Source organism: Biomphalaria glabrata, chromosome 5 (assembly GCF_947242115.1).
Source record: "Biomphalaria glabrata chromosome 5, xgBioGlab47.1, whole genome shotgun sequence".
Classification (NCBI taxonomy): domain Eukaryota; kingdom Metazoa; phylum Mollusca; class Gastropoda; family Planorbidae; genus Biomphalaria; species Biomphalaria glabrata.
In genome coordinates this window covers 33,636,207-33,658,557 of record NC_074715.1, presented here as the reverse complement: position 1 = coordinate 33,658,557, position 22,351 = coordinate 33,636,207, and the positions used below count along the sequence as shown (strand labels likewise).

General features: G+C 35.6%; 1 protein-coding gene across 3 annotated transcripts in view; it reads right to left on the bottom strand.

The window, feature by feature from the left end:
- LOC106060387 (orexin receptor type 2-like) overlaps nucleotides 1-22,351 on the bottom strand; it is a 150,099-nt gene that overhangs the window by 4,483 nt on the left and 123,265 nt on the right. For 2 of the 3 annotated variants that reach the window (XM_056030452.1, XM_056030451.1), the window contains 4 exons: nucleotides 15,561-15,684; nucleotides 12,615-12,730; nucleotides 4,200-4,286; nucleotides 2,983-3,010 (listed from right to left, as the gene is read on the bottom strand). In XM_056030452.1, the coding sequence (XP_055886427.1) occupies nucleotides 2,983-3,010; nucleotides 4,200-4,286; nucleotides 12,615-12,730; nucleotides 15,561-15,684 (355 nt within the window). Of the gene's footprint in view, nucleotides 1-2,269; nucleotides 3,011-4,199; nucleotides 4,287-12,614; nucleotides 12,731-15,560; nucleotides 15,685-22,351 lie in introns of those variants that run through there. The other variant, XM_056030453.1, reaches the window with a different exon arrangement.

The following is a 22,351-nucleotide window of genomic DNA, read 5'->3' as shown; positions in this document are numbered from 1 at the left end:
TTAGATATTTCCCTGAATCAACTTTTCATTCTGCCAATCCATTACCTTCCCATCTATCTCTTGTCTTTTTTTTAAAGTAATAAAGGTCTGCACTTGTTATTTTTAATAATTGCTCTTCACCATAAGCGAGTATCCCCAAACCAAACCACAGCGTACCTCCAACCAAACCACAGCGTACCTCCAACCAAACCACAGAGTACCTCCAACCAAACCACAGCGTACCTCAAGCCAAACCACAGCGTTCCTCCAACCAAACCACAGAGTACCTCCAACCAAACCACAGAGTACCTCCAACTAAACCACAGCGTACCTCCAACCAAACCACAGAGTACCTCCAACCAAACCACAGAGTACCTCCAACCAAACCACAGAGTACCTCCAGCCAAACCACAGCGTACCTCCAACCAAACCACAGCGTACCTCCAACCAAACCACAGAGTACCTCCAGCCAAACCACAGAGTACCTCCAACCAAACCACAGAGTACCTCCAACCAAACCACAGAGTACCTCCAACCAAACCACAGAGTACCTCCAACCAAACCACAGAGTACCTCCAACCAAACCACAGCGTACCTTTACCTAGTCCACATAGTACCTCGAACTATTCTACAAATTACTTTAAATTATTCTACATTATACCTTTAACTATTCTACATTCTACTTCTAGCTACTTCTCAGACCTCTAAATAGTTCACGAATCTATTACTAGTTCACAATCCCCAACCGTGATTACTGTAAGAAAGAAAAAAGAAAATTAACTAATTTTTTAAAGGAAAGATCTAATGTGTCTTGAAAGAGGCATTTTGGGAACAATTTGCTGGCAGGTAGTCGTTCTACTTGAGCTACGTTGGCATGTTACCAAACAATATGAAGTCTTATAAAGCTTTCAACTTGATGACATGACAAGCTTGCCCGACTCTTCTGGGACAACTACAAGCCATACCTCTAACAACCCACTGCCTTCTAAACTAATGACCATTCACACATGTGAAAGTTACTCAGATTGGGATCCTATTGACTTCTAAGATTTGACGTAGGTTAGTTACTAATTGAAACAGACTTGAGATTAAAGCAAAATGATATCGATATTAGATAAAATAATTATAATCAGGAGTTAGTAATCTTAATTTATCCTAAGTTAAACTGTGTTGGCGCTGTTAGTCCACTTGGTAAGTTCGTTAGGAAAAGTTCAAGGCTCTCTTGTTATTCAAATGAGTAGTGGTGAGTATTGTCAACACACAGATGTCAGTCACAGTGATGTCAGTCACAGACAGTGATGTCCATCACAGATTGAGATGTCAGTCACAGAGATGTCCATCACAGATGCAGTAATGTCAGTCACAGAGACAGAGATGTCTGTCATACTAACACAAATGTATCCTGTTACATACAGCTAGTACTTAGATTTGATTTGTTATCAACAAGTTCTAGCGTCACAGTGAGCAGTTATTTCTTTCATTCATATGTCGTGAACAAAAAAAATTAATAATAATAATAATAAAGAATTTGAAATAAAAATAAGGTAAAGCTTTTTATTTTAAAGATAAAAATGTCATAAAAATATGTCCCAATTAAATACTTAAGAATTGAATTATCACAAGCTCATTAAATTCATAATTGTAAATACTTAAACTGAGGAATGCCAAAGTTGAAAATGATGTGTAATCTGTTTTAATATAGAAATGATTTTTTAAAATTTGTGAATTGTTTTTGTTTTTAGAATGTTAGTCTACTAAGTATGTATATACAAAAACTAGGTCAAAATGTCTCTTCATTGATGTTCAAAGGTATAGAATGCAAACTAATTTAATGTCTAAAATCTGTATGGCTCATTGACTAGTTGTGTTATCCACATTGATTAGATTTGTCTATGGAGTAAGCTTAGATCATGCCAGTTATCACTCTAGCAAGCTTTCTACCTTAAGGCTAATAATTAGGTTTCTATCCAAAGTACCACACCATCATCAAGGCTATCCCTAAAATTAATGTCGAACTTAAATGTATCCTCTTGTATTATTATTATCTACATTTCTAATGAATTGTATTGCTAAAAAACAACATTCAAGTAATTGACAAATCACACAAAAAAAAACTAAAAATGTTAGCTAAATAAATGATATACAAAATAAAATGTTAAACACAATTCTTCGGTATAAATTATTGAAATTAAATATACGCAGTGATGCCCAACCTAATTCCACCTGCTGGCCATTTTAATTTCCAACAATTGTGTCACGGGCCACATGACCAAAAAGATAAAAAAAAAAAACGACTTGAAATTGACCTGAAACTATTTTATTAGCAGCCCGTGGGTCAAGTACAAACACTGATAGATTGGGTTATTTGAAGTTTATGTTTAATCTATTTTATCAATGTGTCGGAAACTTTATTTATTTCTCTACTGTAAATAGTGAGCAGCATAGAAGCTAGCCTCACCACTAATTCATTTTCTTGTCTCTTTTTTTGGGGTCAATATTCCCCTCCAACGTCTAGGCGTAGTTGAACAATCTTTAATTGGGGGCTCAAACCAAACATGCTTCATATTTGGTTTTTGATGTTGTTTCTATGTGTCTGGTATAAAAACAGCTTCCAGCTTTCTCTATAAAACAAACACGTTGGCTTATTATCATGCTCCACAAAAAAAAAGATCCGTTCAATTGTTCTGGTAGATTCTTAGTTCCCTTTTCGTAAAGGCATCAATGTTAAAGCTCGTGGTATATCGATTGATCAGAGAAAAAGTGAGGGCCTTAACGTAGGTAAAGATACATTTTTCAAACTTTTATTTTCAAGGGGGTGGGGAGATTATCTAAACTTTGTACCGACGTTTTTGTGGGCCGGATGGAAGCTCGTCACGGGCCAGATCTGGCCCGCGGGCCGTATTTTGGGCATCACTAAAATTTAGCAATTATGTGATGCCAACTATGAATGAAGTTATTATGTTAAACAATTGGTTAGCTGGAAGAACACATACATAATAGTACCTTTTGGCTGAGAGTGGTTCCATCTCATCTGAAATTATGAAGCATAGAACAGTGAGTTACTCTTGAGTTTTATAAAAATGTAGAGTACAATATAATTTTTTTTTCTGAAGTGATTTTAAAAACTTCATAACCATTGTACTGCGGCCGCAGTGTATACTTATCAACTATTTTTATGAACATATAGTGAGAATAACCGTTTTAAAATGGGTTTGATTGTCCATTAATTTTCATCAGTTATGCTCTGTCCGTCTGCGTGTGACGTGAGGAGAACACGTATAACACGTGCTAGAGAAAGTTCTTTTCTAAAATCTGTGCCGCAGCTATTTATAGTCTTACAAAAGGGAGCTCTTTTATTTTTATTCTTACTATATGTAAATGTCTATCAACCATTCTAAAACAAGATAGGAAATGTCAGCAAGTGTTTATTTAGTTGCTGTATACGTGTCTATTTAGTTGCTGTATACGTGTTTATTCAGTTGCTGTATACGTGTTTATTTAGTTGCTGTATACGTGTTTATTCAGTTGCTGTATACGTGTTTATTCAGTTGCTGTATAAGTGTTTATTTAGTTGCTGTATACGTGTTTATTCAGTTGCTGTATAAGTGTTTATTTTGTTGATGTATAAGTGTTTATTTAGTTGCTGTATACGTGTTTATTCAGTTGCTGTATAAGTGTTTATTTGGTTGATATATAAGTGTTTATTTAGTTGCTGTATACGTGTTTATTCAGTTGCTGTATACGTGTTTATTTGGTTGATGTATACGTGTTTATTCAGTTGCTGTATACGTGTTTATTTAGTTGCTGTATAAGTGTTTATTTAGTTGCTGTATACGTGTTTATTCAGTTGCTGTATACGTGTTTATTTAGTTGCTGTATAAGTGTTTATTTAGTTGCTGTATACGTGTTTATTCAGTTGCTGTATAAGTGTTTATTTTGTTGATGTATAAGTGTTTATTTAGTTGCTGTATACGTGTTTATTCAGTTGCTGTATAAGTGTTTATTTGGTTGATATATAAGTGTTTATTTAGTTGCTGTATACGTGTTTATTCAGTTGCTTTATAAGTGTTTATTTGGTTGATGTATAAGTGTTTATTTAGTTGCTGTATACGTGTTTATTCAGTTGCTGTATAAGTGTTTATTTGGTTGATGTATAAGTGTTTATTTAGTTGCTGTATAAGTGTCTTCATTATTCACAACCTCTAAAAGATGGCACTTACGAACTTGACCTTGAGACTGCCGCTGACGGTTACAACAACACCGGAAGCAACAGGAACACGCTGTACGGAACTCTTTCCGGAACTTGCCTTGGGAGAAAGAAAGAGATACAAAACTTTGAACGAACTTTGCCCGAGACAGAGAAACAAGTGATGCAGAACTGAACAAATAGATTCTATACAACTTATCTCTCACTTCCATTGCTATTGATCTTCATTAACCTCTTGTACAAAACCGAACGTGTACATACATCGTAGCAATCAAGATTTTAAACTTGTAAAAGTGTATCGGGGCTATGGCTTACAGCTATAAAATAGCTTGCTATACAATCATGAGCAAAGAAGAGCGATGAAGGCACGAGGGCCTAGAGAAACTGTTTGCTATGAGAAGAAAGTCTGTGTCTTAATGTGAGTCTGCTTTTCTGTCTTTAGGTTGAACTTAAATATATATTCCTTAGTTTATAATGTAGTAATTAAATGTAGCATCTTCCAACTGCGTACCCACTTCGGATGTTATAGGCGAAACTTTTAAAGATGCTTTCAAAATCGATTGTAACGTCGAGGATATGAAGTGTTCACCATACAATCTCTTCATCTTCAGTTTTTATAGCGGGTTAGGTTTGAATACGTGATAGAGTTGTTGTTGTTTTGTTGTGCGGTCTTGATGTGTTAACTGTTTCAAAAACATTTTTTTATTATACAGAATAAAGTATTAGTGTATGTGTCAGTCTCATGGTCAGTCTCATGGTCAGTCTGTTTTGATTTGATTTTTTATTTTTATTCCTTTAAAGCCTTTCATATAAATTCTTCTTTCCTCATTATTTTATAGTATATCTGTTCATTGAAAAAGCATTCATCTATTTCAATTGGATTCAAAGTTCTATTTTTTTAATGAAATGTTTAAATAATGACTGTTTATTTCTTTCGCTCATATTTAAATTATAATAATAATAATAAAAAAGACAAGAGAAAATGTGGAATCCTTTTGTATTAAAAAATGTTATTAAATGTGTAACAACACTGGTGCCAGATGTAACAACATGCACGATGTTACGATGTGTTGTTATGCCGGGGATTTTACTTGAATTCAATAGTTAACAAAAATGACGATCTAGAATGACAATTGACGATTCTTTGATAAAACAAAACTCTGGAACTTTATTAAATACAACGTAAGTACAGTTTATGTACAAATTACAAATCAATGAGCATGAAACATATTACAAAGGCTTTTCCAACAGAGCTCTTAAAAACGTGACTGACTACAAAGGCATTATTTTATCGACTGACTTTACTTTCTTACTACCGCCAATTCTCTGGCGCTAACTCTTTTCAAAAATGTCTTTGTTTAAATTCAAATCAACCAATAGATTTCAAACATACTAATTACGTCCCTTGGGTAAATCCTGACTTGTACGTCAAGTGTCTAAATTTGAGGATTAAATCCCGAGACTCATGTCGAGGGCTTATATTACTTTCAAAAGTGAAATGTACAAACAATTCTATAATGTAATCTGTGACATATTACCCCCCTCTCCATTTAGCATTTGTATGGTAATAAAAATGCGTGTAATACAAAAAAAATTATTATGACATTACAACTCATTTGATTAGTACTAATGTGAAAATGTGTACAAGGAAAAATATATTGCATATGAAAAATTGACATAGAAAAAATTGATGTATACATGACAATCTTCCGAAAAAATAATACTCAATGTGAAATAAATCTCAACATGTGTGAAGCATTGAAAAATTCCAATTGTCTGTCATGTATCTGTACTATTACAATAGGATATATGCAATAATATTGTACCTGAAATAAAATACCTGAAATAAAATGCTCATGATTTAAAAATTAAGATGTCTGATGCATGTCATATGCAAAGATGCTGAAACATAATAAACAAAGTATCTTGAATGAGTGACCTTCCTCAGTGGGTTGCTTGGTGCTAAAAATAAATGTAACATCTGATATAGAATACCTGTGGAAAAAATGAGTAGACAAATTAATTGATTAAGTACAACTGAATACTGTTCTTCCTTGACGAGTATGAATGATAATGGATCAAGTGGCACTAAATATGCTATAGTACATATGTAGAGTAGAAATGTAAAGTTCGGAACCCTTCTGAATTGCCGACATGGATGTGCATGTGCGTTTTCTAAACTTGAAGAAAAGGTCTTTCAGTTTATGAAGCTGTTGTCTCCATGTCATAATGATCTCACAGTTAATGTCTGATTGAACCGCGTCTGAGTTTGGTGAAAATAAGAACTGTCCGAAACCAAAACTCAATTTTCTGGTTGATGAACTTTGACGCTGTAGAACAATGGTAGCAGAATGCTTTGCATTAGAATGTTCAATAGAGCAATGACTGAACAAGTCTGAGTTCAATCGGTCAATACAGCAATGTTGAAGAAGTTCATTTGTTCCTTTCTGAAGAAAAGTTGCCCCTTGAGTAGAAGGAGGATGAAACTTGGTGTTGTCAATGTTATTGCTTTCTGAGTTGTTTTCAAATTGCAGTAATGGGAATGTTTCAGAAACACTGGTAAGGAAATCTGCATGGTCTGGAAACACTTTAGTGTCCTTCACTTTCTGTAGTGCTATGTCATCCAGAGTGATGACCTTGGGAATGTCAAATTGATTTGATGCTGGTAATGAAACATCTATCTCAGGAATGGGTGTTGATGATGTTTCTTCTTCCTCAGGAATAGTTGCTAAGCTTGTAAAATTATCAACTTCTGCTTTGATGTCTTCATTATCTGTTTCATGGTAATGTTCAAACATATGAACATGAAATACTTTGGTAACCTTGTTGACATTGATTTCATAAAGCAGGTTGGAAATCTTTCTGGTGATGGTAAATGGACCTTGCCATTTGTAGAATAGCTTGTTACTCCAATCTGGTAACAGTAAATTGATTTGATCTCCTTGAGCAAAATATCTTGATTTCATGTGTTCATGTAATATTCTTTGACTTCCAATGTTCATGGTTGTAATGGTTTCTTGAGTTGACTCACATTCTTTCAAATGAGGAATACTTGTATGAGTGTTAGAGTCAAGTTGCATAGTTTTTCTTTTGTCTGGTATAGCCAAAGTTGATTGAATATAAGTATCTGCTTCTGGTTCATGAGACTTGTCTTGATTGTAGTAGAAATGTTCAATGCATATCATAGTATTTGATGCAGATGCAGTCTTATTCAAGTCTTGATGTATGAAGTCATCATCAGTGATTAGGAATGGGAAAGTACTTGGTAGGGATGGGCTTGTATTGTCAGGTAGGGATGGACATGTAGTGGGTAGGGATGGACATGTAGTAGGCAGTGATGTCCCTGTAGATTTACTTGAGTCATGATGCATAGATTCATTGTTGTCAATTCTGGCTTTGTAGTCTGGTTCATTCTTTGTTTTAGTTATGTTGCTTTTCTTTTGAGTTTGTTTCTTCTCACAATAATCATGTTGACAATGCGAACAATTATTAATGTATTTCTTGACATCTTTGGTCAAGCTAGGCCAATAATATTCTTTGGCAATTCTCTTCTTAGTACTTGTTACACTCATATGTTTGGTGTCATAAAATTCATGCTTTGCTTTGATTATTTGTTGTCTGTACTTCTGTGGTACATATATTTGTTCAATTACATTGTACTTGCGGAAAATAATCTTCTTGAGAAATCCATCTTCGAGATATGCTGTACGCTTTCTTAATTGAGCTTTCTGGTATATTCTTGTTAATGTTGCATCATTCTTTTGTTCAGCTTTGAATTCGGTATTTTTCAATTCTAATAATTCTCGTTTTAGTTCTTCTTGCCGTCTTCTGTCGTTTTCTCTGTCGAACTCAGCTAATTTATTATCAAACCATCTTTCTCGTTCATGTGAAGGAATGTTGAGTTTTTCTGCTAAAGCTATGGCTTCACCTATTATGTCTGTTGTTGAAGTCATGTTACAATGTTCTTTTGCTTGATATTCTCTTTGTCTTTCTGCTTCTTTTTGACGTATCTTTGTTTGATATTCTTTTTCTTCCTGTCGATGAACCCATTCTTCTGGTTTAGGTACTTGTTTTTCTTTAGCTATGTCGAATAATTCTAACCATCTTTGTGTTCTTGTCTTTGGAGACATGTTGAAAAATATACCAACTTGGAATGTAGAAATATAGTAACGTTTTGAATATAACAAATCAATGTTAGTTATGCCGTAACTGGCTATGAAGTAGAACTTTGTTTTACAGTAGAAGTACTACTGGAGTCGTAAGCCTTGATATATAGATCTATTGAGCCGATGTACTTTTTACTGGTTTAACAGTTGGTTAAATCTGGTCTTCTGTTTACTTTGTGCTGCTCAAATGATTATTTACTGGTCTTCTTTATAATGCCAGTTATTTGATTTACTGGTCTTTTTTATAATGCCAGTTATTTGCTTTACTGGTCTTTTATATTGCCAGTTATTTGCTTTACTGGTCTTTTATATTGCCAGTTATTTGCTTTACTGGTCTTTTTATAATGCCAGTTATTTGCTTTACTGGTCTTTTAATAATGCCAGTTATTATGTATATTGGTCTTACTCCTTTTGCCAATTACATATAATAATAGATTTCGTGAGTTAGACGTAACTCTAACGAAAATCTTTATAAAAGAATTATCGATAACCAACTGACCTGTTAAACACAGAAATTCTGTCCTCCGTTAAATAAGAATGAAGTTCCTTTGAAGAGTTTAGAAATTGGTCCTAGATCTTGAATAAATTTCGTTAAAAGTTGTCCGTGAACTTTTATTAGTCGGAGAGTGCCAAATGTAACAACACTTGGGCCAGATGTAACAACATGCACGATGTTACGATGTGTTGTTATGCCGGGGATTTTACTTGAATTCAATAGTTAACAAAAATGACGATCTAGAATGACAATTGACGATTCTTTGATAAAACAAAACTCTGGAACTTTATTAAATACAACGTAAGTACAGTTTATGTACAAATTACAAATCAATGAGCATGAAACATATTACAAAGGCTTTTCCAACAGAGCTCTTAAAAACGTGACTGACTACAAAGGCATTATTTTATCGACTGACTTTACTTTCTTACTACCGCCAATTCTCTGGCGCTAACTCTTTTCAAAAATGTCTTTGTTTAAATTCAAATCAACCAATAGATTTCAAACATACTAATTACGTCCCTTGGGTAAATCCTGACTTGTACGTCAAGTGTCTAAATTTGAGGATTAAATCCCGAGACTCATGTCGAGGGCTTATATTACTTTCAAAAGTGAAATGTACAAACAATTCTATAATGTAATCTGTGACAAAATGTATTAAAAAATTATTATTTTTTTTACTAATCTTCGTAAACTTCTTAAAGCAGATCTAAGGGAAACAATAAGTGACATTCTAATTATACACCACAAATTGAATGGGGTTATGACGCTTGAGTCTTTGTGCACAGTAAATTTTTATTAGTAGTTTGGTAAATTCCATCCTGAATTCTGAATATCAACATTTAATATATTTAAAAAAATGAACTTCTATTGAATTTAAATTATTGCAAAATTAAAATTAATTTGAACAAACCACTTTTAAAAGGCCTTATTTATATTTACAAATATACAGAGCTTTGAACTTTAATATATGGTGAATGGATATAAATAATGATATGTTGAATAACTGAAGCCAAATCTGTATATAAGTCAAGCTAAAATTAAAGTCCTTCAGTCAGTCATACCTTCAGAACGTCTTCAACAAAGTGACTCTACTAGATTTTCAGAAAGGTCGAATTTCTCTTGTCAGACACTATTGACGACTTTACAGTCATTCAAAAGATCTCGCTGACCCTGAAGATGATCTTACTCATCCACTAATAACGTTCTGGAGCTCTATGTCAATATGTCCCTCAGTATTGGCCAGTGCCAACCTCCTTTAAATTAATTTGACCTGCTTTTTTGTCTGGGATGTAATGTGCTCTATAAGACAATTCATTCTGCAGCTCAGAATGCAGGAACACGATTAACGTGAGATATATAAGGTGCGTAAAACTTTACAAACTTAATACACAAACTCATTCGTATCAATCAATTAATCAATCAATTATCATCTATCTATCTATCTATCTATCTATCTATCTATCTATCTATCTATCTATCTATCTATCTATCTATCTATCTCTTTGCTTCCAAGGAGAAGGTGGTGAGCTGTTTCCATACAACATTAGAATTTCAAGCCTTACCAGACTTAGGTATAAAGTTATAGATGACTTACCAGACATAAAGTTATAGATGACTTACCAGACACAAATTTATAGATGACTTACCAGACATAAAGTTATAGATGACTTCATGGGCGTAGCCAGGGTTAGGGTTCTTGGGGTTCAAACCCCCCCCCCCCCCCGAAATGAAATCCCCCCCCCCTGGGGGGGGGGACGGAATTAAGTGACTGATTTTTGCTTTCATTTTGTTTATTTTAGGTGAGATTTTAATACTAAATCATCACTTACCACAGCACAGCCGAGGCAGTTTTGAGTTAAAAACCCTCTACCAGGGGGTTTTGAGTTTAAATCCCCCTACCGGGGGGGTTTGAGATTTTAAAAACCCCTATCAGGGGGTTTTGAGATACAAATCCCTCTACCAGGGGGCTTTGAGTTTAAAACCCCCTACAGGGGGTTTTGAATTTTAACCCCCCTACCAGAGGTTTTTGCAGTTAAATCCCCCTCTTCTATAAAACAAAACAAAAAAAAATGCAAACAACATTCTCCAAATTCCAACAGCACAGTTGAGGAAGATTTTGATTTTAAAACCCCATCCAAAATTTACGATAACCCCATCTTCAATATAAAAAAAGCAAATTACACACTCAAAATTCTATGAGCGTAGCCAAAGGGGTTTTGAGTTTAACCCCCCCTCCCCCTTCCAGTTGGGGTTTGAAGCTAAAAAGTACCTCTTCAATATAAAAAAAAAGCAAATTACACACTATAAAATCTATGAGCGTAGCCAAAGGGGGTTTTGAGTTTAAATCCCCCTCCTCCAGATGGCTTTTTCTTTAAAGTTTAAAACCCCTCCAGATGGTTTTGAGTTTAAAATTCCCCTACAGAGCGTTTAGAGTTGAAAACCTCTCTCTTCAATATTATTTTAAAGCAAACTACAGTCACCAAATTCTATGATCGTAGCTAAATGGGGTTTTGAATTAAAAACAAAACAAAAAAAAAACTCCAGAGATTTCTTAGTTTAAAACCCCTCAACAGATGATTTGACGAAAAAACTTTCCTTGTCGATATAAAATCTAAAGCGAAATACAGGCATGTAATTCCAAGAGCGTAGTCAAGAAAGGTTACACATTTCTACCAGTGGCTTGGGCTCCATTAATTAAGTGTGAATAGTCTTCTGCCGAAATTGAAAATCATTAAATGTGTCTCAACAAAGATGGCTAAGACAGATTTTAAGAGTCAGTCATAGAGATCGGGTCTAAATCAAAGAAATCATATGCCGAACTGGGAGTCGAATCCTTAGTAAGGTTGTGACAGAGCGTCGCATGAGGTTTTGCGGGACATGTTTTCCGACAAAATGAATTACGCAAAATAAGAGTTGCGGAAAATAACTTGCCGGAAAATGCGCTGAACGGCGCGAGAGGGTCTAAGTCAGTAAGAATAGCACATTAGGTTTTTGAAATAAAACTTTTTAATAGCAAGATAATGCACTGTAGATACCTCAGAATATGCATTTTGTTGGCTTTCAATACCAGAAATAGTGCTTGGCGGCGGGGCTTCGCCCCGCGCTGGGGGAGCGCTGCGAACTCCCCCAGACCCCCTTGCTAGCAAGGGCGGGGGGTCTACAATAAACAATAAACGTCTTCCGAAACGGTCAGAATGTAATAAAGATTAATTATGTACACACACACACACACACATATATATTTTTTTTCGCGGGGGGGGGGGAGGGGAGGACGGGGGCCTCCCCGAAAAAAAATCCTGGCTACGCCCATGGATGACTTACCAGACATAAAGTTAGAGATGACTTACCAGACATAAAGTTAGAGATGACTTACCAGACATAAAGTTAGAGATGACTTACCAGACATAAAGTTAGAGATGACTTACCAGACATAAAGTTATAGATGACTTACCAGACATAAAGTTAGAGATGACTTACCAGACATAAAGTTATAGATGACTTACCAGACATAAAGTTAGAGATGACTTACCAGACATAAAGTTATAGATGACTTACCAGACATAAAGTTAGAGATGACTTACCAGACATAAAGTTAGAGATGACTTACCAGACATAAAGTTAGAGATGACTTACCAGACATAAAGTTAGAGATGACTTACCAGACATAAAGTTAGAGATGACTTACCAGACATAAAGTTAGAGATGACTTACCAGACATAAAGTTAGAGATGACTTACCAGACATAAAGTTAGAGATGACTTACCAGACATAAAGTTATAGATAACTGGGTTTGTGCAGCTGTTGGCGTATAACAAAAGTTTGGAGATCAGCGTTATGGGCGGAACAAACTCATTGATGCTATCTAAATTACACGTATGCCTGAAGAAGACATAACACGTAGCCATTACATATTGATACATACACAACACAGTCTTTAAACACGCATAAATAAATATCACACATGAAGTTTTTATTAAGTTATAAATAAACATAAGATCAAACTTAACTTTTACACAAAGTTAAACATAACATATACAGCTTACATTCTTATAGATAGTAGATACCCAATTAGACCTCTAACCAAGCAAACCAGTGAGTGTTAAAGAACCATAGAAGTATATACAATAACATAAATATCTATTCGTTATATTTAAATTCATATCTAATGCATACTGACATTTGTGACGTGAATCTAATCAACACGGTCAGTAAATCAACTTCATCAAACAAAGAGTTAAATCTAACAAAAGGAGCTAAATCTAGACATATTGGAACTCAAGTTGCAGTAAAGATAAGATAAGATTGTCTCCAGGGCCGCCGCGAGGGTTGTGGCCGCCTGTTTGCGAAATTTTAAAATGCCCCCCCCCCCTCTTTTTTTTTCTAGAAAAAAAAATTCATTAAGACTAAGCTGGACACTGTTCCAAAAGTGGCATTGGATTAAAAATCCATTTTTATAGGCCATTCTATTTTTTTCCTTTTATATTCGCACAGTTGTTGTACCCCTCAAGTGCAACTATGAATCATGAATCATGCACTAGGAACAATTTCGGTCATACGTACCTACAGAAATCTAACATCTTGTTTTTATTATATATTTTTTTTTTGTGATAAACTTAAAAAAACTTATCTCGTTCAGACTACTAGCTTATGCTCCTGTATTTGCGACGATGAATTTATAATTGATGAGCTGCGGCAGGTATATTACAATGATCATGATCTATATACCATTTGTCGATAACTTTGACTACTCAAGTGTTATATGGTCTGGACTCTGATATGTTAGCTTGTTTGTTATTGTAAAATAAAGCATAATCCGAAAAAAAAAGCCATTGACAGTGGAACTTTTTCAACGATCTGTACACTTTCTACAATCCACAATCATCTGGCATACACGGACTCAGAGGTGTCTACAAATTTATCCAACAAACGAATCAACTAAGCGCTGAATATTTTTCTTAAGTTTTAAGGAAAGTCAATAATCCTAAGTACAAGTCACTTAAACAATGACTTGTAAAACAACAGAGTAAGGCAGTGTTTCTCACATTCCCGGGTGGCGACTCCCTAGATAACATTTTCTTTTAAGCCCACAATAGAAGTTAGAGCCCAGAGAAGCGATGTAGGCCTCGACAGTGAGGCCCTTGAGTTTTTAAAGAATGTAATAAAAAAGAAAAGAAACTTAGTCATAATTTTGTAATTTTTTTTAAATTTATATTAATTGAACACTGTGTAGAGAATCCAAAGTTATGCCATGAAAGTTCACTAAAACATTTTTTTTCGGAAATAGTGTTGCCCACATAATTTTTAAGTGTTGTAAAAAGTTATTTTTGGAGATAGAACTGTAGTTGCGGCAACGGGTCTTAACCCTGTTTTTGCCCCCCCCCCCCTTTTCTTGTTGTTGGTCGGTTGTTGTCTTGTAGCTCCAAACAACTAGTAGGCCTACAACTGAACCGATGAAGGCGTTTTATATTTTTTGATCAATAAACTTTGAATAACTTCAACAAACTTCTTTGTGAACAAAAACTCAATAGAACTGTTTTAGTATTCACAGATTTCACTTGAGATGAAACATAGATCTAAGAGTAATGAAGTAAACTGAGATTTAAACAAAATCTAGCTCATTTGTTTGTTTTACATGTTTCGGATGTTCCTTCAGAGTTGAAGATAATTCACTTCCTAGTCCAAACCTCCCGCAGGACGACGTGGGATGGGAGCGGGCAGGGTTTGAACCCTGGACCATCGATAAATTTAAACGACAGTCCAGCTCGCAAGCCGCACGACCAGGCAGCTATCCAGGCAGTTCACAACCAAAATAAAGTCTTTACTCTTTCATGTCTTAAGATCGTCTCACATTTGCACTAGGTACGTTAATATCATCGTCACTGTGTAACCAACCAATCAATCACTTAATCTCTTCTCACCGACGTTTAGGAAACACACACACTCCATAACACCTCTTTTGTCAGGACGTTGCGCTCCCCCCCCCCCCTTCATATGAGAGGAACTAACCCCCCCCCCCCCCAACTAATGAAAATGTTTTTTAAAATTACCAGTAATAGATCTACTTATAGGGCGGGCCATTGGACTCAAAACAAAAATTACAAACAACCCGCGAAAATTGAATGCCAGAAATGAGTTGGCGCTTTTAGAAATTACCCGTGGGAATCCCTCGGCCGATGCTATATTTTATTTGTTCTAGTTTTCAAAATAATTTCTTATGTACGAATATCGATTATATTTTCAAAGAAAAATGGAATAATTAGAATTTATTTAAAACATTTTATTATTTTTCTTAAGTTAATAATTAAAAAAAAAAGTAACCTTGAAATAATGATTTGGCCGCCCCCTAAAGTCGGCCGCCTGCGTGCAATGCACACATTGCCCAATAGGTAGCGGCGGCCCTGATTGTCTCTATATAACCTAACACTAAAGGACTATTTAGTAGTAGTGTAGTCACTAAACGTGTAGAAGCTAACTAATGCAACTCTCATTAAACTCTCATTCTGATACATTACACCGTTACTAAAGATGAAGTCTAGCAGAACAAATCTCAGCACGTCATATAGTGAAACACTTTCACATTATTGAAGAACAAAAAGTTGCCTAAAACCGAATCAAAATATAGTAATTATATACATCTATTTAGAATTGTGGACATTGTAAGTGTGAAATTCCAAACTGTAGTCAACCAACCAAACACTTTGTTCCTGACCTGATGATGTTCCAGACGTAGTTTGGTAGGAAACAAAGAAAGAAAACAAGAACTACAACGACCAACATTTTGGCTGTTCTTCTTCTGGCCATCAGCTGGGACACTATGGCTTGTTGGTCACCTTCTGAAAGACACAAGACAGAAATACGATTAACACAGAGCTGTCTACATTGTCGCTAAACTGGGTGTTGATTGACATATAGATCTGTCTACATTGTCGCTAAACTGGGTGTTGATTGACATATAGATCTGTCTACATTGTCGCTAAACTGGGTGTTGATTGACATATAGATCTGTCTACATTGTCGCTAAACTGGGTGTTGATTGACATATAGATCTGTCTACATTGTCGCTAAACTGGGTGTTGATTGACATATAGATCTGTCTACATTGTCGCTAAACTGGGTGTTGATTGACATATAGATCTGTCTACATTGTCGCTAAACTGGGTGTTGATTGACATATAGATCTGTCTACATTGTCGCTAAACTGGGTGTTGATTGACATATAGATCTGTCTACATTGTCGCTAAACTGGGTGTTGATTGACATATAGATCTGTCTACATTGTCGCTAAACTGGGTGTTGATTGACATATAGATCTGTCTACATTGTCGCTAAACTGGGTGTTGATTGACATATAGATCTGTCTACATTGTCGCTAAACTGGGTGTTGATTGACATATAGATCTGTCTACATTGTCGCTAAACTGGGTGTTGATTGACATATAGATCTGTCTACATTGTCGCTAAACTGGGTGTTGATTGACATATAGATCTGTCTACATTGTCGCTAAACTGGGTGTTGATTGACATATAGATCTGTCTACATTGTCGCTAAACTGGGTGTTGATTGACATATAGATCTGTCTACATTGTCGCTAAACTGGGTGTTGATTGACATATAGATCTGTCTACATTGTCGCTAAACTGGGTGTTGATTGACATATAGATCTGTCTACATTGTCGCTAAACTGGGTGTTGATTGACATATAGATCTGTCTACATTGTCGCTAAACTGGGTGTTGATTGACATATAGATCTGTCTACATTGTCGCTAAACTGGGTGTTGATTGACATATAGATCTGTCTACATTGTCGCTAAACTGGGTGTTGATTGACATATAGATCTGTCTACATTGTCGCTAAACTGGGTGTTGATTGACATATAGATCTGTCTACATTGTCGCTAAACTGGGTGTTGATTGACATATAGATCTGTCTACATTGTCGCTAAACTGGGTGTTGATTGACATATAGATCTGTCTACATTGTCGCTAAACTGGGTGTTGATTGACATATAGATCTGTCTACATTGTCGCTAAACTGGGTGTTGATTGACATATAGATCTGTCTACATTGTCGCTAAACTGGGTGTTGATTGACATATAGATCTGTCTACATTGTCGCTAAACTGGGTGTTGATTGACATATAGATCTGTCTACATTGTCGCTAAACTGGGTGTTGATTGACATATAGATCTGTCTACATTGTCGCTAAACTGGGTGTTGATTGACATATAGATCTGTCGTGTTTAGTACTGGGTGTTTAGTACTGCAGGTCAAAAAAACAAACTTGAGTGAGATAAAAAAATAAATAGCAGTTTTTTATTTGTTTAAGAGTAAGTCTTCAGGAAGATGTGTGAGGACGTTGTGTGAGGAAGTTGTGTGAGGACGTTGTGTGAGGAAGTTGTGTGAGGAAGTTGTGTGAGGACGTTGTGTGAGGAAGTTGTGTGAGGAAGTTGTGTGAGGAAGTTGTTGTGTGAACAGCGTGATGGCTAACCATCAGAAAATTATTTCTTTGAGACAAACATCTATAAAAAAGCTAACAAGATCCTCGAAATAAAGAATCACCCTTTGTGTCAGGATTTTTTTATTTTACCATCCCAAAAGAGATGCAAGACACCGATAGCAAAGACAAACAGACACAAACACTCTTTTGTTCCCCTGGCAATCAAATCATTAAATAGGAACAATCTGATATAAACTTTGTCACATGTAAATTATGAGTGAGTCTGGTGTTAATGTACACTTTTGGTTTCTTATAGTTATAATGTTTTTTGTTTAGTGTAATGCACAAATTGTAAGTCAAATTTCCATATGGACAATAAAAATTATTATTATTATTATTATAACTTTGGCTATGAAATCCACCCCCCCAAACCCCCCCCCCGAAAAAAAAAATCCTGGCTACGCCCATGTATATATATATATATATATATATATATATCCAATGTTTTTTCTCTAGCAGATATCTTCGTTTCTGTGAGTATTCTCTAAGGCAATCAAAAGGGCTCAGCCTAGAAAATGACTTCTCGGGGGTGAGCTTAGCCAGTCTAGACTGTAGACTTTGTATATATAGGTGTATATCACATACACACGCATATATCCTTTCACACACTTGTACACGCACACACACAAACTTTTCCTTCATACACTCACGCACCTCTCCTAAACACACTCATTCATTCACGACAGACACTCTTTCACTTCTCTTACACTCTCTCTTTCACTTCTACGATAGACACTCACCCACTTCTACGGCTTACACATACACACACAAACACTTTAACAAAATGAAGACTATGTGACCAACTGGTAGAGCTCATACTAAATAACCCGATGTCCCGGGGTATTTACCTCCAGAGAATCTGACAGTTGTTCTTTGGTCCAGCCAGTTAGCGTGAGAGAAAATCGAACTGGGTCACCATTGTTCTGGTCAGCTCGCATGCCTTCATCGAATAAGAGAATAGCAAGGTCTTGACTCATTCTTATTGACGCATTATTTATTGAAACAACGTGGTCAGAGTAGGATTAGAAAGGGGGGGGGGATACTAGTTCAAGGAAGAATGTAACCCTTTTTTAAACTTTCCAATCAAAACAACAATTTTCTTATTTGAATGTTCCATTAATTTATAGGTAGCGCATCAAGCCATTCTTCATCCCTCACTCTCTTACTCTGTCTATCTATGTTTCTCTCTCTTTCTGTCTCTCTTAAACTGTTTTTATTAAGTCTTTTGATTAAGTCTGTCAGTATTTAAATGTTTGAGTGTTTTATTTTCTGCAAATGCGTGTATATGTGTGTTTTAGCATGTGTGTGTGTTTACAGGAGCGTTCATATTTGTGAATATTTATGTGCTTAGGTAAATGTTGAAATATCTGTTAATGTATATATTATGTGTGTATGTGTTTAAATGTGTGTTTTGTGTGTTTACGCGTGTGTTATATGTGTTTCCTGTCTGATTAACATAAACATTTTGTTTTCTTATTTACCCCCCTCCACATCACGTGACCTAAATGATAATGTGTTCCGCCCACTAGCGACCTGACATAGTTTTCTCCATATTCAACCAATTTGATCCAGTCCCTTGGCGGAAACTGGATTGTCTTTTCTCCCAATGAAATGTCCCCACTCCGTCTTCACGTCAACTGGAACTTAAAATCACGAGGAAGAATCAAATTAGGAAATAATTAATTCATGGCGATATTTGAGGCAAGGGGCAGCCCTAAGCAACAAACTTTTCAAGAAAAGGTCGTTTCTTCTCCCGATACTGATTTTTAAAATATTACTAGACAAACTTCAGCCAATCTAGTGGCTTGGTGCATTCGAAACACTATTCACAAATGAGTGCTGGTTGGATTTGGGTCTAAAACTTTATATCAACGATACTGTAATCTTACCTTATCTTATATAATACAGACGTTACTTCAAAAAAGAAGATAATGTAATTCTTGTTTGTTTCTTTGTTCATGCCATTACAAAAAATAGAACGCAACATTTTAAGGACTTTCTTTGTGTGTCAGCCTGATTCTAATCCAACGGATGTCTTGTCCTCATGAAGCAGTTGGCTGGAAGAGACGAATGTGGTTGAGATGATGGGTTACGACAGTGCTAAAAGTTTATTGGATCTTGTAACTTTCTTGCTCAATCTGGGCAGACCTTTCTGTTTCTTCAGGCCATAAGAAGTTGGTTTTGAATAATCCTAAATCTCAGAAGGCAACGTCATTGCTGTATTCCAGTAGGCCTACTCATCATTTGCACTATAGCGAGTCTAAATATTTATAGCTCAGGGTGTACTAGTTCAAATGTAAATAGCAGCAATAGCTAGGACTCAAGGTTTATTATATCGAATTTAACTAGTTTATAATTGAAGATATGCTATCACTAAACTGCAGTCAGATAATCTGTATATCGTATCGCTTTAACAAGGGGAGGGGGGAGAATAAAGACGGAAGTAAGGGACACGATCTGGAAAAGATAATTGGCACAGGCATCTTCATCTCGCATGGCTTATCTCCCTAATAAAATAAGAACATGCCAAGTTACTGTTCTTTCCGGTTATACATCCACTTCTACTTTCTGTTTCTACCATTCCAATTTCTCAAGTCTGTTTCTTATTCCTTTCTCTCTCTCTCTCTCCGTTTTTTACCTCTTTCTCTCTTTTGTTTTCTTTAGCTTGTCTTTTATTTTCACCATGCCTGCTTTTTTTTTTTTACCCTTTTCTCTTTCTCTCTCCTTCCGTCTATAATTAGACACCTCACAGCTCTCACACAAACATACAAAGTAGGGACGATCACAAACTTTAACAAGCACTTAGAGAGAGGCTAACTTGTATCTTCTTTACACGCCTCTATCAGCTATTAAACTTTTATCTTCTTTACACGCTTCTATCAGCTATTAAACTTTTATCTTCTTTACACGCTTCTATCAGCTATTAAACATGTATCTTCTTTACATGCCTCTATCAGCTATTAAACATGTATCTTCTTTACATGCCTCTATCAGCTATTAAACATGTATCTTCTTTACATGCCTCTATCAGCTATTAAACATGTATCTTCTTTACATGCCTCTATCAGCTATTAAACATGTATCTTCTTTACATGCCTCTATCAGCTATTAAACATGTATCTTCTTTACACGCTTCTATCAGCTATTAAACATGTATCTTCTTTACATGCCTCTATCAGCTATTAAACATGTATCTTCTTTACATGCCTCTATCAGCTATTAAACATGTATCTTCTTTACATGCCTCTATCAGCTATTAAACATGTATCTTCTTTACATGCCTCTATCAGCTATTAAACATGTATCTTCTTTACATGCCTCTATCAGCTATTAAACATGTATCTTCTTTACACGCCTCTATCAGCTATTAAACATGTATCTTCTTTACACGCCTCTATCAGCTATTAAACATGTATCTTCTTTACACGCCTCTATCAGCTATTAAACATGTATCTTCTTTACATGCCTCTATCAGCTATTAAACATGTATCTTCTTGACACGCCTCTATCAGCTATTAAACATGTATCTTCTTGACACGCTTCTATCAGCTATTAAACATGTATCTTCTTGACACGCTTCTATCAGCTATTAAACTTGTATCTTCTTGACACGCTTCTATCAGCTATTAAACATGTATCTTCTTGACACGCTTCTATCAGCTATTAAACTTGTATCTTCTTGACACGCTTCTATCAGCTATTAAACATGTATCTTCTTTACACGCCTCTATCAGCTATTAAACATGTATCTTCTTGACACGCCTCTATCAGCTATTAAACTTGTATCTTCTTTACATGCCTCTATCAGCTATTAAACTTGTATCTTCTTTACATGCCTCTATCAGCTATTAAACTTGTATCTTCTTTACACACCTCTTTCAGCCATTAAACATGTACTTTCTTTAAATTCCTCTATCGGCTATTAAACTAAAATTTGGTAAACACTTTTCTTTTGCCTCGTATGTTAATTGTTACTCATCTCTTCGTGTCGCCCGCAACTCATTTCAGTTCTGATCATCTCTTTTTCTCAACAGACCCTCGTCATGTGATCTATTTCATGAACATTAATTTTTTTTTTCATGGCAGACCCTTTGTTGAAAGCAAAGAATACCCCCCCCCCCCTTTTTTTTTTTCAAATATAGTATTTCTATCAAACGCTAAGAACTAAATCTTTCAACTACAATTTTTATTCATAGTATCAGAAATCAGGTGCTTCTATCTCGACCGATATGTTATTGATAGGAAGGCTATCTCTGTTCTGGTTTCTATGTCGCCTGAGTGCACTCCACTATAAAGTCAATGCAAGATGTTCATGCAGGTGGAAGCCTCAAGGAAGTCAACTTTGAGAAAGTTCAGTCTAGTGGAAGACTAAGGGAGAGAACTGTATAAAAAATGCAGCCAATGTTATGACATCTCATGCAGCTAATGTCCGCATAGGAGAGAGTACTTCTTAGACTTCATTTACACAGCATATATCGGCAAAGAGCTAGACCAGCCCTATTGCTTTTTGGCAGTGGTATAGTGGAGTCGGTGCAAATAATGAGACATAGTTATTTACCTCAGCCCTTAGTAGAACGGAGTTCGCATCCCATTGATTCGAACGTTAAGCCGCAGTGATTCCCAGTCACGTTAAAGAACACCAGACTCTGTGAAGCTCTAAAAGAAGTTTCTTTTGTACACAAGTATAGGTGTGATTACAAAGTGTTGGAATCGATGAATCGCAAACAGAAAATAAAAGAAACAACTTGTGGAGTTTTGTATACAGCTGTCACAACAGAGGAATTAACAATTTTTGGGCTATTATTTTTTTGATGAGTGATTTCCTTTAAAAGTCTCTATAAAATCATGTAGACATTGTGTTATTGCTACGTTCACCTTGAGGTATCAGATGACTACAGGACACTTTCATGTGGTTTAATGACACTATTTCTGGGGTAGCACTCCCTCGTTATGTCACCACGTTCATTCACACTGCGTTGCACCATTGACCAAAGAAGATT